This window comes from Lissotriton helveticus, chromosome 8 (assembly GCF_964261635.1).
Source record: "Lissotriton helveticus chromosome 8, aLisHel1.1, whole genome shotgun sequence".
NCBI classification, from domain to species: domain Eukaryota; kingdom Metazoa; phylum Chordata; class Amphibia; order Caudata; family Salamandridae; genus Lissotriton; species Lissotriton helveticus.
This window is the reverse complement of record NC_136069.1, coordinates 1,343,904,177-1,343,921,474: the sequence shown is the minus strand read 5'-3', so window position 1 is coordinate 1,343,921,474 and position 17,298 is coordinate 1,343,904,177. Positions and strand designations below refer to the sequence as shown.

Below are 17,298 nucleotides of genomic sequence, written 5' to 3'. Positions count from 1 at the left end.
GTAGAAAAGCGCCCCCTCCCAACACTTGACAGAATTCAACAAAGGGATTCCTGGCAGGTGTAAATGCATTTACTAGTGTGGATTTCCCCATCACTAGTGCAGAGAAATCTGCAGTAGGAAATCAAGCGGTGAGATGTTTGAGTTTTTAGGCATGGTTTGTCTTTGAAGTTTGGGAGCATCCACAAACCTATACAGTTGTAGGCATTCTCAAACTTCTCTTGGATCCCTTTGCATCCTGGGAATGGTCAGAGGATGGATAGGGGTAACCAGGTCCCAGGTGCACTGAATGAAAAACTGACTGGGAAGAAAAAACCCATTTAGAACTAAAATGGTAGAAAGTAATTCTGATGGGGGTTTTGTCTGCTTCAGAGCACGGGGTTCCCAATAGGACAACTATACTACTCAATGGCGAATTGTTGAACACAACAGGATGTAGAATGGGAATCCTGGCTCAAGGAGCATAGAAACGGGCAAATGATTGATAGAAAAAGCCATAACCGCTGTTAGTGGGAGGCCCATAGGAACCTTAAATATAGGCTATTAATGTAGGCCCAATGCTGACCAACCAACTAAGATTAAAGTACTGTCATGGAATGAGATTAGTGGTATGTTATATGAATTAGATAGGGGCAGCATATAGATGACAACAAGATGATGGATGGAATGCTGAACATTTTCAACCACCCACCACTAGTGACACATCTGGGTTTAATCCATTGTTCTTTTGCTCACTATGCAACCCCAGTTTGGACCCAGCCATATGCAAATCAGTTTCGACCCTGTTCCTCATGGGAACAGTCTGGCCCGAACTACCAGGCCAGGTCTTCCCTGGACCAGAAACAAGAATCCTAGAACCGGTTTCGGGGTTTCATCCCTAATCAGCCAGGCCAGCTTGAATATAGTGGCACAGTGAGCAAGGGACCCACGTCTGGGCATACCCATGGCCACTTAGGGCAAACATAGCAAACACAACAAGATGATGGACGGAGTGCTGAAACTTTTTAACTACTCACCCCCATTTGCATTTGTCTGGGTCTGAACTGGGGTGGCAAAATGAGCAGAAGAATGATGATGGATTTAGCCCAGATCTAATAGTGACTGGGGGAGAGTGTGTGAAATGTTTCAGCGCGCCATCCAACATCTTACTGGGTTTGCTCTGCTCGCCCTAAGTTGGCAGGGTATACCCAGATGTGGGTCCCTTGCTCACTTTGCCACTGGATTCAAGCTATCCTGCCTGATGAGGGATGTTACCCCAAAACCGGTCCCAGGAGGCTTGTTTCCGGTCCAGGGAGGACCTGCCTCGCAGTTCAGACTGGACTATTCCCATGCGGAACAGGGTTAAAACTGATTTGCATATGGCTGGGTCTGACCTGGGGTGGCGAACGGATCAGAAGTATTATGATGGATTTAACCCAGATCCAATAAATACAGGGGGTGGGAGTGGGCGGTGGAGGAGAATGTCAATGCTCCATCCATCATCTTATTGTGTTTGCAGCCTAGAAAGGACCATATGTGCTTGCTGCAGGAGACCTGGTCCTCTGCCCCTATCTTTAGGAATGGATTTATGTCATTCTGTATTAATGCAACTCAGATAGGGGGAAGACACTCTGGGGATCTTGCAATCTGTGTAAAGATTTTACTTCAATGTAGAATTAACCCTAGCGCCATTGATTCTAGAGATGCTCTAGTCATTAGCTTGGTGCTCCTGTCAGGTATGTCACTGAAAGTTTTTCATGCATACAATTGGGTGGTTGCTCGTAATTTAAAGTCTGAAGTGATCAATATCCTAGATAATATGCTTTCCGAGTCATTTGGAAAAAAACACCTAATAGTAGCTGGGGATTTTAACATTACTTTTGAACCCATGCTAGTAACCCCCTCTGATTTAACTGAAGAACAGGATCGCCAGTGGAAGATTCCACAGACAGATCTCCTGTCTGAAGTGGTTTCCTAGATCAGAGCAAGTATTTGCCTTGAAACTGAATTTTGATCTACGAGCTGCCAATGGAAGGAAATCTACCGATAAGGAAAGCAAGGCCACATTCAATAGACTGGGCCACTCGAGTCAGATTTTTTAATCAACTTAGGTTTTTGGCCCTTTCTGACAGACATGACAGTAATGGAGAGACTGCTCAGTGACCATAAAGCCTTGAGCCTGACCTTAGTGAGATGTATGGTAGAGAAACTATTGACTAAAAGAAAAATGGTTTTTGGGGATCTTTCCCATACTAATAATGGGCAAGCAATTTGGTGGGACTTGCTCATCAAGCACCCCAATGTATTGGAGCTAGCCCACAAGAAAGTTAAGGTAGAAGTTGAGAAAATGCCTGCCCTTCCGAGGCATGAATAGTCATAAAGCAAGACAATCATGAAGTGTTCTATACACAAATTAGAGCAATGGTATCCCATCACCAGAGAATGTGGGCTCCTAAGGAGGTGGCCTGGTATAACAAAGACTGCAGGAAAGCAAAAGAAAATCTGTTGGCAGCTGTTAATGCAGATGGTAGATCTGATTTGAAGAGGTATAGATTGCATTATAGGAGAGAACTGGTTAAAGCCAAAAGAGATTGGGAGAGTGTCTTGTGGGAAAATCTACATGATCCATTGATAGCCAAAGATAATAAACCTTCTGGAAACATGCAACAGACTGCTCCAGGGGATCTAAATGAGATTGGGTAGTTAACTTTATCAATTGATACCCGTGCAACAGATCCAGGCCAGGATGGTACAGATTTACTGCAGGATTATGAACTTAGTAACCCATGTAACATGAGCAGACTAGAATTTGAGTTAAGTGAAACCCTAGCTGCAATGGAATTTGTAAAGTGCATATAACCAACAGGCATCAATGCGCTATAACAGGCAAGAACAAACGAGGGAGACCAGCCAAGGCCATTATGGTTGTGAGAAAAACCAGGTTTCCACATGCTTGCAAAAAGCAGAATAAATTAATACCAACAACCTGTGCAGGTAGTGTGTTCCATATCCTGGCCACTGACACAGAGAAGGTACGCTCACCCCATCACGCCTTCCTGAGACGGGGTACAATCACTTTCCTCTGCCCAGCTGATCTCAAATGTCTGCTGGCTCTCAGGTATCAAGAACCCAGCTGCGTGAGGGCCTTATAAACCAGACACAAGGCTTTAAAGATAAACCGCTTACTCACTAGGGGCCAGTGCAGTGTCCGCAATCCCTCACTCACAGAGATATTTCAGAACACCCAACACCAGCCGCATTTTGGATAACCTGAAGTTTAAGTGAATACTGGTTGGTGTTCAAATACAGAGCGTTACAGTAGCCAAGGCATGTTATGAGCGCAATGACCACTGACACTCAACTCCTCGGGTAGGAAGGGGATCTTCAGGCTCTACTGACCTGCAAGTTGAATGTCAGTGTTATCGAAAATCAACACCAGGTTCTTAGCGGAGCAGGAGAGGACTGCATGTCTCCAGCCGCCAGCGATCAGACCAACCAGAGTTCTCCTCCCTGAAGACCACAATCTCTGTCTTCTTGGCGTTCATCCAGAGCCAACTGATTCACTTCCAGTTCCTGAATTCTACCATACAAGACCTAACCTTGTATGTTACTCTTGTTCAATTGCCAAATATAGAAACAATGATTTGGATATCGTCCGCATAAGACCATACCTGAAAAACTAAGGAGCGAACAAGTTTTGCCAGAGGGGCCACAAAGATTAAATAATGTGGGATTGTGGTAGGACCCTTGCGAGACACCGCAGGGGAGAGGGAAAGGTTTAGCACTGAAGTCCACACAGCTCACTATCTGGGTCCTATTCAGAAAGGATTCCAATAGATTTAAGGCAGAACCCCCTCAGCCTGTACTGATGCAGTCTTTGCACCATTTCCAGTAGGGAGATTGTGTCGAAGCATGCCGATAAATTTAGCACAACTAGAATGGCCGTGCTTCCCCGATTCACTTCCTGGTTAATGGAATCTACAGCTGCGATCAGTACAGATTCGGTGCTGTGGTTCCTCCTAAAGGAGTTCTGTGAGGAATCCAAAAGCTTATGATCTGTCAAAAATGGCGCAAGATCCTGATTTATGTGCCTTTCAAGGATTTTGACGAGTGCAGGCAAAAGGGAGATAGGGTGGAGATTTTTCAAGTCTTCTGAAACCCCATTTGGTTTCTTTTGAGGTGCATGATAATCGACTCTTTCGAGCACTGGGGATAAACTCTGGACTTCAGAATGTGAGTGTAAACCTTCTCTAAAAAAAGGGCTATTAAGTCTCTTGAAAGTTGCATCACTGGAGGCAGGCTAGGATCATCTGGTGAGCCTGAAGTAATTTTGCCTCAAGAGTTATAATTTGAGCTGGAAAAAGAGGACACTTTGCAATTGTTGGGGGCCTACCCAGAGTAATAATTTCCCACAGATAAGAGAGCTGTGCCATCCTCAGTGATGATCATTCAGAGAGGATCTTTCAAGATCGTATCCTAAAAAACCAAAATAAATAAATAAAGAAAATAAAGAAAAAAAATACTATGCCACCCTATTGGAGAAATTATGAGAATTCTCTGACTCCTGTTGAGCTCGTTGTAACGAAAGATGTCTTGCCACCTTAAACAATTCCCTGGGTGGGGAGTGGCCAAGATGGCAGTCGAGCTTTAGTGACGCTCCCAGTAACTGATGGCCATCACTCTTCATCCTGCCTGACAGCGCCTATGCAGAGACACCCTGCGGTGGCTATTGAGGCCCCCGAAGCCACAACAGGGACAGAGGAGATGGCCCGAGCCGCCTACCACTCGTGCATCCCACAAGATGGTGGCCACAGTTACGGCATAGAGCCCCAGTGGTCCTTCTCTACGCCCGGAGCCTTGCTGAGACGGCCAAGAATGCACCATAATCACCAAATGGCTTATCAACGAGAGTCGGCTCTGGAAGCGGATCATGGTCAGACAGGCACTGTAGACCTTGTGCCAGCCGGTGAGTTGGGGCGAACCAGAGCGCTTGTCTGTGGGTGGCAGCAGCCCTCGATTCTGTCTTCCAAAGCAGCATGGGGGTGTCTAACCTTGCGGCACTGTGCGTTTTTCTGCGGGCGGTGGGAGAGGGGACAAACTTTTTGCCCCCTCCTCCCGCCGCCAGCTTTTCTTTTTTGCTTGCACCTGCAGAAGGGCGTTTCCGGGAAGAGCGAGACTCTGGACCTCCGGTGGCAGGCGGCTGTCGTTCCCCAAGCGGTGCGCGGCAGCCTGCAGGGCCCCTCCATCCGGCCTGTGACTGCCTTTGGAGAACAACACCTGCAAGACTGGCGCCAAGCCCCATGAGTCCCAGAGAGTGTGGAGATGTCCTAGTAGCCACGCCCAGAGGTCTACCTCCCTCCCCCACTCTGGATAGAGACTACCACGCTGCGCTGGAGGCTAAATCCAGCAGTACCTCCTACACTGTGGAAAACTGATGTTGGGCAGAGGCCCAGGCGATAATTGGTGCAGTGCCTTGCTGAGACCTTCAAGAGCTTGCTCTCCCATCCTTCACTGCCTCCCCACCCGAGATTTTAATGCCATTCCAGACCCAGAACATGATACATTCACTGAACCTCGCCCTGGCAGGAGGTCCCAATCCACGTCTCACAACCTGGGCTGATTTCATGGGCCTATGCGATTCCTGGCATCCCTCGACACAAGCTTACACTCACCGGTCTATAGCCCATAACACCAAAGCCCGAATCGACCTGCTGTGGCTACCGGCGACTGATCTGATACTGAGCTCTAGCCAACTTCTTTGGTGCGGTATTTCGGACCACAAACCCATCCTGGCGGAGTGAGGCATTCAGCCCACGATGCTGAGACTCATCTGGCGATTTAGTGCATGTTACCCAAGGGCCCCACCGAGTGTGCCTCTTTCATAGAACTAACTCCTAAACTACTTCCAAACTAACAACGGCTCAGTGTTAAATATGACACTCTCTGCAGCAAGCAAGTCCACCATAAGAGGACTGCTCTACATATACCCCTGACCGCGAAGAGGTAGTCGCCGCCACATCTGGGCTTCAATTGGGTAAGACCTCTGGGCCTGATGGATACCCCATTGAATACTAGAAGAGATTTTGCTCCATTATTGCGCCCCACCTGTTAAAGGTTTACACCGAGGTGACATACCAACGTTCCTTTCACGCCGACTTAGACTGTGCAACCATTCTGGTCATCCCCAAGGAGGGAAGGCCTCTTGACCAGTGTGCCTCCTACCGGCCGATCTCCCTCATCAAAATCCTAGCAGCTCGTTTGATATGCACCCTTATCCATTTCATTCATCCAGACCAATGTGGGCTCATGCGGGTAGAAGCCCAAACACAGAAGCTGGAGCGTAAACTAGCCCTTCTTGTAGGGCTTAAATAAAGCCTTTGATAAGCTCTCCTGCGAATTCTTAGAGACCGCCCTGACGCGAGCAGGCCTGGGACAAAGATTTCATGAACAGCATACAATCGGCACCCTTCCCGATCTGCCTGGGGATGCGTCAAGGGTGCCCACCCTCCCCTCTGTTCGCCTTAGCCATTGAGCCGTTGGCACACCTCATTCAATCCGTGGGTCGATGGGTGGAGATTGGGGGTGGGGGGGGGGAGAAACGGGGGTTCGAGGGCCAGGCGGCATTCTATGCAGATGTCTTGCTGGTCCTCGTGGACCCCCTGAGCTCCAACCCTCACTGCCTGGAGATTATTCGCCTCTACAGAGACCTCTGGTCTCCATATTAACCCGGCCTAGTCCACACTGGTGGAAGTAAGAGGGGATGCAGAGGGCCGTTAATGGTGCCCGACGAGTCCACTGCAGCTTAATACATTTAAATACCTGGGATTCCACTTATCCTACCTCCTGCACCTAATTTTCAGGGCCTGGCCGCTTCCCTTGATCGAGATTTCAGCCACTGGCAGCGGCTGCCACTGAATCCAATTGGGATCGGTGCGCTCTTCAAGATGATGTGTCTTCACCGGTACTTATATATATATTGGAGAACTTCCCATACCTAGGCAATGGTTCCACTCCCTAACCTCTAAACTGACTATCTTTTTCTAGGCTGGGAAACACCACAAGGTGACCTCAGCAGCACGAAAGTTACCCTTTTATGTGAGATTGGGAGTGTCCAATATTTACGCATACTATTTGGCTGCAAAATTAGTGCCCATCAATGAATGGTTTAGGGGAGGATGGGATGACCCAGCAGATCACCTGGAACTTCACATGATGGGATTTGAGGGTCTACTCAACAGTCTCTATGAAAGCCCGGTGTCAAGGAGATGCCCTCATGCACCAGAGTGGCGATACACTTATGGTGGGCGGCACTGCGCTAGATTCATTGGGACCGCAAACTCACCCCCCTGAGGTGGGGCGCGTGGCTCCATCAGCTCTCTGCCTTGAAGGTGTTCCATCAATGGGACCGTGTAGGTATCACATATCTTGGAGAAGTTTACAAAGGGACTATGCGGATGTCCTTCCAAGAGTTGCAGGAACAGTATGCCCTGGCCACCACGCAGTTTTTTAGTGTTCTCCAGATGCAGCATGCTTGGCGACGCATCTCGCCTCCGGCACACAAATCCTGGAATATAGTCACTGGAAACAAAGATCCTGATGGGGCGATTGGGGAAGGGGGAGATCACCCAATTCTATCGCTCACTGATTAATCACGCTCCCAATAATTTTGACTCCCTGAGCCAGAAGTGGATTGGAGGGAAACTTAGACGATGATTGGAGGGAGGCTTGTATGTCCCCTAGGAAGCTGGTAAACTCTGCATGACTGCGTATGATACAGATAAACTACCTCCATGTGACCTACTTATCCCCTTCATGCATGCAACAGATGTTTCCCGGATGCTTGTTCCCCATGTGCATGCTGTAAAAGGTCAACTGCTGACCTCATGCACGTAGCGTGGAACTGCCCTGGGGTGGAGCCCTTTTAGACTGGGGAGGGGAATTGCTGAGGTCCTGAGTTGCCCAATCGAGTTAACCCCTAGAGTGACAGTACTGGGGCTGGTGGAGGAGCTGGGGGATCCCCGTGCTGAATAACTGGTCGTAGGAGTGACTTACCTGGTGACCAAGCTAGATAAATTTAGGATTTCCAGATCGACAAATCAAAAGGCCTACAAGAGAAATGTGTACATGGGAAGTAATCAAATTGAGCAGGCGTGATATCTTAATTACCTAGAGATGAGACTAACTCCAAATTTATATTGGGCCCTGCAACTCCAAAAAACACATGTTGTACAGATGCAACATACAGTGAGCTTTGTTAAAATGCACAGACAAACACCATCAAGGAGTGTAGCATCGGCCTTAGAGATTTATAACTTAAAAGCCTTAGCTGTAGCCTTACATGTCTCAGAAATCCAAAACTTTTGTCAACAGAAGAAAAGAAGTTTATTAGATCACTCCTGGGCCTCCCAGTGAGCAGACCAATGACTCCGGTGTACCTAGAGCTGGCACATCGAGGAACAGACCAGAAAATAGAGTGCAGAACTATTACTTTACTGGTAACTGATTGTGGACAATGACAGCCTGAAGATCATATAGGGTGGGAGTAAATGAGCTCAAGTAAATGTAAATGTAAATGTAAATGTGTTGGACTTGTAAAGCGCACAGCTGCCCGTGAGCGTCCCGGCGCTTGCTTAGGGAACCCGTCCTGGTATTCCCCTGAGAGAAACCCCGGCAGGGTGACCACAAGGTGAAAGCCAGGCATCCCGCCACGAGGGGCCGTAGTGGAGATTAAGCAAGCTATTGCCCAGAGTCGCAGAGTGTGACCCCGTGAGTTGAGTAGGCACCAGAGCGAGAATTGTCGAGTCCGTGGAATTTTGAGCCCGAGACCCGCCGAGGCGGGGAATCGAACCCTGGTCCACGGTCAATCTCAGCTTCCGGGTCTGCCGCCTCTAACCACTGAGCCACGCTTCTCCACTGCACTGCAAATATCTATAAGATTCCATGGCTGAACGCTGTAAAATCATTACTGGGGAGACTAGTCTGGAGAAATGGCTTCCATCTCCAAAGCAGGGCTGAAACAAATATATTGGGAAGATCAGATGGTCCACAGGGTAACACATTGCAGAGGATCTTTGGCCTCTGAGGTCTTGGATGCAAACCCTTCCCTTGCTAGGAGTCCTACATGGACTAAATCACACCCACTCCCCCACCAGCAAACTGTATAGTCCATAGACAATTTTGTTTTGCACCAAATGGCCAGTAGCTATATATGACCTTTGTCTTACTTGTGTAGAGGCATCGGAATCATTAATTCACTTTTTATTCTGCTGCCCAGCATATCATTATCAAAGAGCAAACTGAATAGCACCTTGAGGCTGGGTACAACTCGCACAAGGTGGCCTTCAGATTCTTTAGCTCAGGCACAAACAGATTGGTGGTATACTCGATTGCCAGATTTCTTAGGTCAATTTGGATCTGGTGCAGGAAGTGCATTTTAGTGAATGGTTAATTACTGTAATTTTGTATGCCAAGTAGGAAGCTTGTGTGGTTCTAGCTTCAAGTCCTCTTTTTGTATAATTGGAGACTTTTGATGGGCACAGTCTCCTAAATTGTGCTTCTGCTTAACACTTGGAATATAAAGAAATATTATGACTCTTAAAATAGACAACACTAGCTGGACTAATACTGCTTCTGTCACTGCATTTTATTGCCTTTTGCACATTATAAGCGAGTTGTGCTTGGGGAGAGTCCCATCCCAGAAAATGTTTGGTGGTCCTATGAGGACATTTTTTGTGGTTCTGTTTTAGTCTCCCCTTATGTACAATTGGAGATTATTGCTAGACTCAATCCTTTAAAATTGTGCTTTCTGTATACTGTTTGTTATAGAATGAATGTATGTGATTCATGAAACAGACAACACTAGCTAACTTATGCTACTTCGGTTATTGCACTCTATTGCTTTGTGCACGTAAGGGAGTTGAGTTCTGGGGAGCTTATTTTTTTTTATTTTGAAAGTTTTATATAGCGCGAACAAGATCTTTGCAGATATCAGAGCGCTTTACAAAGCAGGGAATATAACAAGAGAGTGAGAAGCAGGTCATTAGGTATAGCGAGATTAAACGTAATAAGTGAAATGGGTAGGTACGTGGGGGAGCAAAGTAGAACAGGTACATCAGCAATGCAAGTATTACAGATAAAAGTGTGCATAGATAGTCAGGGAAGTCAATAATACAGGTGAGACACAGTCGTAGCGTTCGAGCAAAATAATACAGATCGGTGTAAAGTCTTTACAGCAAAGTAGAACAGGTACATCAATAATGCAAGTATTACCGATAAATGTGTGCATAGATAATCAGGTAAGTCAAATAATACAAGTGAGACACATAGTCGTAGAGTTCGAGCCAAATAATACAGATCGGTGTAGAGAGTCTTTACAGATCCATGTTAATAGGTTAGGTGTATTTGGCCATAAGAATAGCTTTTACTTCTTTCTTAAAAAGTGTGATGGAGGAGATGAGCCTGGTTTCAGGAGGAAGTGAGTTCCAGATCCTGGGTGCCATTCCTGAGAAAGAGCGTTTATACGTTTTTTCCTTACGGAATCTTCGGGGTTTTAGCAGAAGATTGTTTGTGCCTCTAGTGTTTCTAGAGCCGCCAGAGATTGACAGCTTCTGAGTGAGGTATCCGGGAGAGCTCAGGTGTATAGCCTTGTGTGTCATGCAGGCGATTTTCAGGTGTATTCTGGCTTCAAAAGGCAGCCAGTTCAAGGATTTCAAGTCAGGGGAGATAAGCAAGTGTTTTTTTGACCCAGTGATGAGTCTCGCTGCAGCGTTTAGAGAAGCTCTTAGGGGTGCAGTAGTGGTTAACGGGAGACCGCAGAGGGCGATGCTGCCGTATTCAATTCGCGGGATTACTAGTGCTTGTACTGCAGTTTGAAAGTCTTTGGCTGGTAGGAAGGGTTTGAGTTTCCTCAGGGTATTGATTTGGAAGTTCGCTCCCTTAGTAGCCTTGTTGATATGATGCTGCATGTTGAGATTGGGGTCTAGAGTTATGCCTAGGGATTTTGCTGAATCCACTATGGTGGGTTGGACATTGAGTGCAGTTAGTTGTTTAAGCCAGGTTTGAGTGGTAGAGATCTTCGCGGGAGGTGAGAACAGAAGGAATTCTGTTTTCAGAGCATTGAGTTTGAGGTGTTTATCAGCAAGCCAGGATTGGGTGCTTCTGATCGTTGAGTTCAGGAGTACAATGTCATTAGGGGATTGTAATTTGAGATATAGTTCGGTGTCATCTGCGTACATGTGAAAAAGTACATTGGATGCTTTTAGCAAGGTGGTGAGAGGTTCCATAACTAGGTTGAACAAGGTTGGTGATAGGGAGGATCCTTGGGGGACGCCTAACGAAAGTTAGGCGTCCCCCAAGGATCCTCCCTATCACCTAGCTTAGAGTTCTGTATCAGTTTTTAAACCTTGTGTTATTGCTAGGATGGAGAAAATGGATTTTTAACAGGTCATTTTTAGCACCTGTTGCTTTTAAAATTGATTTCAGCTTCCATTTAGTTCTTGCTATCAGCATTTAAAGAACGATTTTTATGCACTTGGACTTCCTGTTTTTAAATCATTGCGGTGAGGAATCAAAACCAATGTACGCTAGCCTCGTCGGAGAAGGTATGTATCTTATTTGGAAATATGACTTTTTACTGTTTATGCAAAAGCAATAGTGGAACTTTTGGCCTGCAAATATACATATCATAATATATGTTAAATAGCCAAAACGAGATAAAATTTGATACAGCCATATGAAATGTTACTACTGTTGGTCCACCATAGCACGCTTATTTATGTGTAAACTTTTCCTTGTGATTGTTTTATGTTTAGTTGTAGTTTTACGATCATATTGATTGAAAAAACATTATTATGATGATGAAATGAAACATGAAGCCCATGAAAGAAACAAAGACGCAATATTCCGCACCCAAGAAAAGATGACCAGCAAGCGCAAGTATGGAAACTACACGCACAAACTCACTAAAGGTTTCATTTGGCAATCAGGAAAAACCTGCAGAAAGTCCCTTAAGGATTTCAGAGTAATGTTTGAATTCGTGGACATACAGTATAGATTCCTTGCATTTGTTCCATTATCATATTTTATGTGGAAATGTGGGTGAACATACTATTATACATTTCTATGTGAATCGGTAACCAATGTTAATCACAAATGCAAGATGCATATATTTTTGTTATATACAGTATGTTTATTTTTAAAACTGTGTAATGAAGTTTGCAACATGAAGATGAGAAGAGAAAAAATACTGGGCAACTTACCGATCGATAGCAATCAGTCCTAGAGTAAGCATGCTTGCAGAGCTTATCAGCATGTACAGAAGTGCGGAGAAGTTGCACCAGACTACCCCAAAAATCCATGTCCTGCGGATGGAGCTAGTGACAACAAAAGGGAGTACCAAAACGGACAAGAGACAGTTTGACAATGTTAAGCTAAATACAAACTTATTGCTTAGTGTCAGGAGATAGGATTTCTTGTACAGGGTGACCGTAATCACAAGATTACCCAGGCAGACTAGGACAGCAATAATTATGATGGCAATAGACTCTGTGACTATAACAGCATCATCTTCTTCTGAGGTATGGTTTGTTAGTTCCTCTCCATCTGTAGAGTTGCTGCTCATTGTAAATAAACACAGTTGTAAAACAGGCAGAACATGATGCCAATCTGCAATAAGAAAGAGAAAAGCCCTTAGAAACACATACAATGAAACAGTCCACATATTTTTTTTATGGATCAGTACTTTGGACTTAAGTCATTCAAGTTGCAGGCTCCCAATATATGGTTCACATTACTAGCTCTTGGAAGGCCCTATATATTGTACTATAAATCTCGTGGGGTATGGGAGAACAACTCTCAATTAGTCATGCGGCGGCCACAAGAATAATCATTCTGGCCTAAGCGCCTGATCAAGTGAAGCGTGGGTGGAGAATTGGAGGAAGGCATAAGGACGGCGGTGGGTAAGGGTATGGTGTACCGATCTCATCTTACTTATTCCCTGTGGTCTGGAATAAACTTACCTTTAATAGTCTACTGCTTCTAGCATCTTGCTTTCGCATACTACCAAGCCTCCCATTTGTTTCCCCATTTCTAGATTATGGTACATTTTCTTGTTTTAACCTCATCTAATGTACTGAGGCACAGTTCTCATACCATGCTTACTTTGATGCAACTCAAGCAAATTATTTCGAAATTTGCATACTGGTGTCATAATGTGCTTTATAGGATTTTGTGAATACCTTGCTTTATTTGGGGTCCTACCTCAACAATAACATGTCCTTAAATAAGCAGGATTGTTACACTTGCTTTGCCAGTTATTCATAATTTTCATTATGCATGTACCAGAACTTGAAAATGCTTTGATCTTATACAAAAGGAATTTATCAAGATACTGGAAAAATTACAGAAAACCAAGGTTAAGGACTATAAACCACTTCTAGAGTAGGGCATAGCATTTTTAACACGGAAGGCTAATTAGCTATTGAGTGGGTGTGACACTATAGCCTGCTAGTCATACGCAGCTTAATTTTTAGCACAGCCATTAACAAACATAGGAAATGGCAATTAGTCTCTGCTTCAATGGCGTGACAATCTTTTAGCTTTGCCATTGGTGCTGCCAATATTTTGCTTTGGGAAAAAAATTGTTTGCCATTATGAACAGCACCAACTTGTACCCTAAGTCTATGGGGAGAAGTGTGAAAGCAATGGATGAATCAGGGGAAGGGGTGAGAAACACAGAGCGGGGATGGGATTCAGGGTTTCGGGGGTAGCAGTACGCTGGGGGGCTAAGCAAGAAAACAAACAACTCTCATGGTGTGCTGAAAAGAGAAAGTTTCCTGAATATAGGCAGCTGAAGGATACAAGAAACCCAATCAAGAGAATGAATCGAGGCTATGCTTCAGGGGAGGGTCTAACAAGAAGAGGAAGGGATGCCACTGAATAAGAAGCAAGTAAGGGACATTGACCAACCATTCAACGGTAAGAAATGGGCTAACCCAAAACCTGCTTTATGTACTGGTATTGCCTACAACAGGTTTTCGATAACAGACAGCTAAAATGTTTTCTGTGCGAGACTTAAAAACACTAAATTGTAGCAATGCTCAGAAACTAAAAACACAGGCACAGACTCGGTAGATCTGCTTGATAAGGAGAACCTCCGCCTAGCCAACTTCAGTACTTGGAGTATACTGTGATGGTAGCTATTTGGGAACCTGTCTAATGTGTGGACGAAGAAGCTGGCATTTGAAGGGCTGTTCTGAGCAATGCTCCAACAGAATCTTGGGCTGCAGAAGTTGAGTGAATGGAGAGGCATTTCTCCCTCTACTCTGCATGTGGCCTACTTGGCCATGAAAACAAGGAATAAGCTTGCACATGAAAGGATATGAAATACAAAAGAATATACAGATTTCCTACATGAATTCCGTCTCTTTCCAGTTAAGGCTTTACCCAAGGAGCAGTGCAAGGGATGTCTCCTTGAAAGCATCACAGACAAAAGCAGATCAAGTGTTCCTTCACAAAACTGGTTTTCTACCACCGGTGAAAAAGGTCACGGACTAGAAGCACAAATCACTAGATAGGGGTATAGATTTGGTAATGCAGCAATGATTTCCCCAGATACCGACGTAAGATTTTCAGGAACTACAAAGACCTTAGATATGGACAGCGACTGAGGGATATAGCAGGGGCTGAGTGGACTAGCTTTTCCCATAGTTGGCCCTTCCAGTATCCCCGTAGTCCCTTTCACAGCGTCACCCACCTGCTTCCAAACACACTGCAACAGTGTATAGAACAGGAACTCAGCAATAACTAATTCAGAAACGAAAGGGTATTTACTGCCGAGGCATTTAAAAACATGAAAGCATAATGTTAAGGTTATAAACGGTTGCTATGAAAATTGAAAGCAGCAATATATATATATATATATTAAATACTCGGAAGTGGAAGAGCAAAAACCACAAAGAATGCTGGAGACTATAATAGGATCTTCATGTGCTCCTACAGGTAAATAGTCATATACAACAGGCTTGATGCTCTTTTATGCTGTCCCTTTGTCAGTATGCATGTGCTATGTGTATTTATGAATGAGAAAATGGTCTGTGTACTCTCTAAGCACATAACAGATTGTCTGTTTTATACAGACGTTCGAGATTATGGGTCTGTGACAGCAAAAAAGGGGCCACCACTGGATACAATGGGAGGGCAAACTCACAAGTGACACTCTGGCATGAACATACAACACGATCAGAAGGTTTTTTAGCGTAGCACGATACTGTGATCTCAAATGGGCGACTTATGAGGGGAACCGTCTAGAAAGCCCTGTACCACTCTTTAAAAAGCATCGGTGCTTTATAAAAATCACAATTTTATAGATGCCTCCAACTGAGTCATGCATTAGAGGCTCACCGCTCCTCCTTGTTACAACTTCTGGAATACAGCCATCCTTGAAGGCAATTAACTAACGAAAGAATCGATAGAGGTGGAATTTTTAAATTATACCTATCCCTTATTGTTAATGAGCTGGCAGACTTATAGACCTTGAAACATTGGGAAGATTTAGGCCCCTTCCACCAAGCGGTAAGAAAGGTGCACTACTTGCCTCCCGACAGCTGGCCATATCTGTAAGGCTGAGGCTGGTACAACTGAAATACCTACATAGGGTTTATTTTACTCCAAAGCAGCCGTGAAAAATTAGAAGGGCACAGTCTCCAAATTACACAAGATGTCACAAGGGAGCGGGTGATGTATTCCATATAATATGGCCATGTCCAATAAAATAATTTTCCTGGTATAAAATATGCCTACAGTGTTGGGGAGACCTATCGCTTTTCACCCAAGATCATTTTATGGGGGATTCAGGAAGAGATCAATAGCTCAAGGGGTGAACAGACCTTGGAAGAATTAGGCATATTGCTTACAAAAAGAGATCTAGGTACACCCTAGAAATCAAAGTCAGCTCCTGCACACAGGTGATCAAAAATAAACAAAAAAGAAATAGAGCATTTGAGGGTTCATTTTCAGTGGCGTGCAGCTTGAGTAGGCTTTACAGTCCCTTGCAAAAGGAAACACTAGCGGAGCAAGAGAATTAGGGTTATATTGTATTCAAGGAACATATGAATGCTCTCAGAGGAAAATATAACATTTTTCTTTACTTGGTTATGCATAACAATCATTTAAAAACACACAGTGTGCCATACTTCATTGGTGCACCTGGATCAGTCGGTTTCCATAAAACATAGGGTAACCAGACAAAGTGTTTCCTGTCACTGGTTTGATTTTGTGAAAAACCTCGACAGCCCACTGGCAGCGTGGTGACCTGATGCCAAAAAAGCATTTAACTCCATGGAATGGGGTTTCATGTTTGGAGTCCTGGGTCCCAACTTCGCGTTATGGGTCTGCCTCCTGTATAATAATCGAACTACAAAAGTAGGAATATCAGGCTGTCCAGAAAATGTACTCTTGCAAGTGGGAGGCAGGGTTTGTTAGCGGGGTGGGCAGGGATGACCTGTATTTTCACTCGTATTTGCACTTCGTGCAGAACCCTTGACGTGATGGAGAAACAGGACGTAAAAGTACGAGGATTTCAATGTAGGATGGCCAGGAGAATTGTACCTCTCCATACACAGATGTGTTCCTTTTACTGGCAGACAGACAATCCACTATACTTGAATGGTGGCATTTTTTACTGAATTACAAAGATACTCTAGATATACCAATAACTATGATAAGCATATCACTGTATGGACAGGAAAGGTTGTGATAAAGATCAAAATTGCTAGGGACTGAACCTACTTAGACCAGAAAAATGTAGCCCCATCTTTCAAACATTCTAGGATTATATTGTACACTGCAGGAGCTCCCATTGTCATTACTGGGAAAATAAGCCTTATTCAATATGTTTAAACTACCACCTTTTCCTCAAACTATGCAAACTATCCCATTTCCAATTTAATAGGCTGAATATACAATGCATACGTTATCATGGAGTGCCAAATTTCTCATATACCTCTTGCCTAATTATATTCACCCAACGTAGGATTGGGGAATAGCTCTCCCAACCCGTAGACAGGATTATTAGTAGTGTTAAACAGCTGGTCTTATTCTCCAATGAATGAGCCATTTAGAGTGAAAGCAAATGGCTCTGAATCCAAAGACCTACATGCACTACAGTTACAGAGGTAATAGACTAAACTATATGCCTAATGTCACAACCGTGGTATTCATATACTACGACGTCCAGGGTGATAAGATGACATAAAAAATAATAAAGAACAGTGGGTGCATACAGTTCTTAAAGTGGTGCACATGAAAGGATATACACATGGGATC

General features: G+C 44.6%; 1 protein-coding gene across 4 annotated transcripts in view; it reads right to left on the bottom strand.

Moving 5' to 3' along the window:
- The window catches only part of GPR161 (G protein-coupled receptor 161), a 105,370-nt gene that overhangs the window by 33,917 nt on the left and 54,155 nt on the right, over nucleotides 1-17,298 (bottom strand). For all 4 annotated transcript variants that reach the window (XM_078658326.1, XM_078658329.1, XM_078658327.1 and 1 more), the window contains one exon: nucleotides 12,234-12,639. In XM_078658326.1, coding sequence (XP_078514452.1) covers nucleotides 12,234-12,595 — 362 coding nt within the window. In that variant the 5' untranslated portion in view covers nucleotides 12,596-12,639. The remainder of the gene's footprint in view (nucleotides 1-12,233; nucleotides 12,640-17,298) is intronic.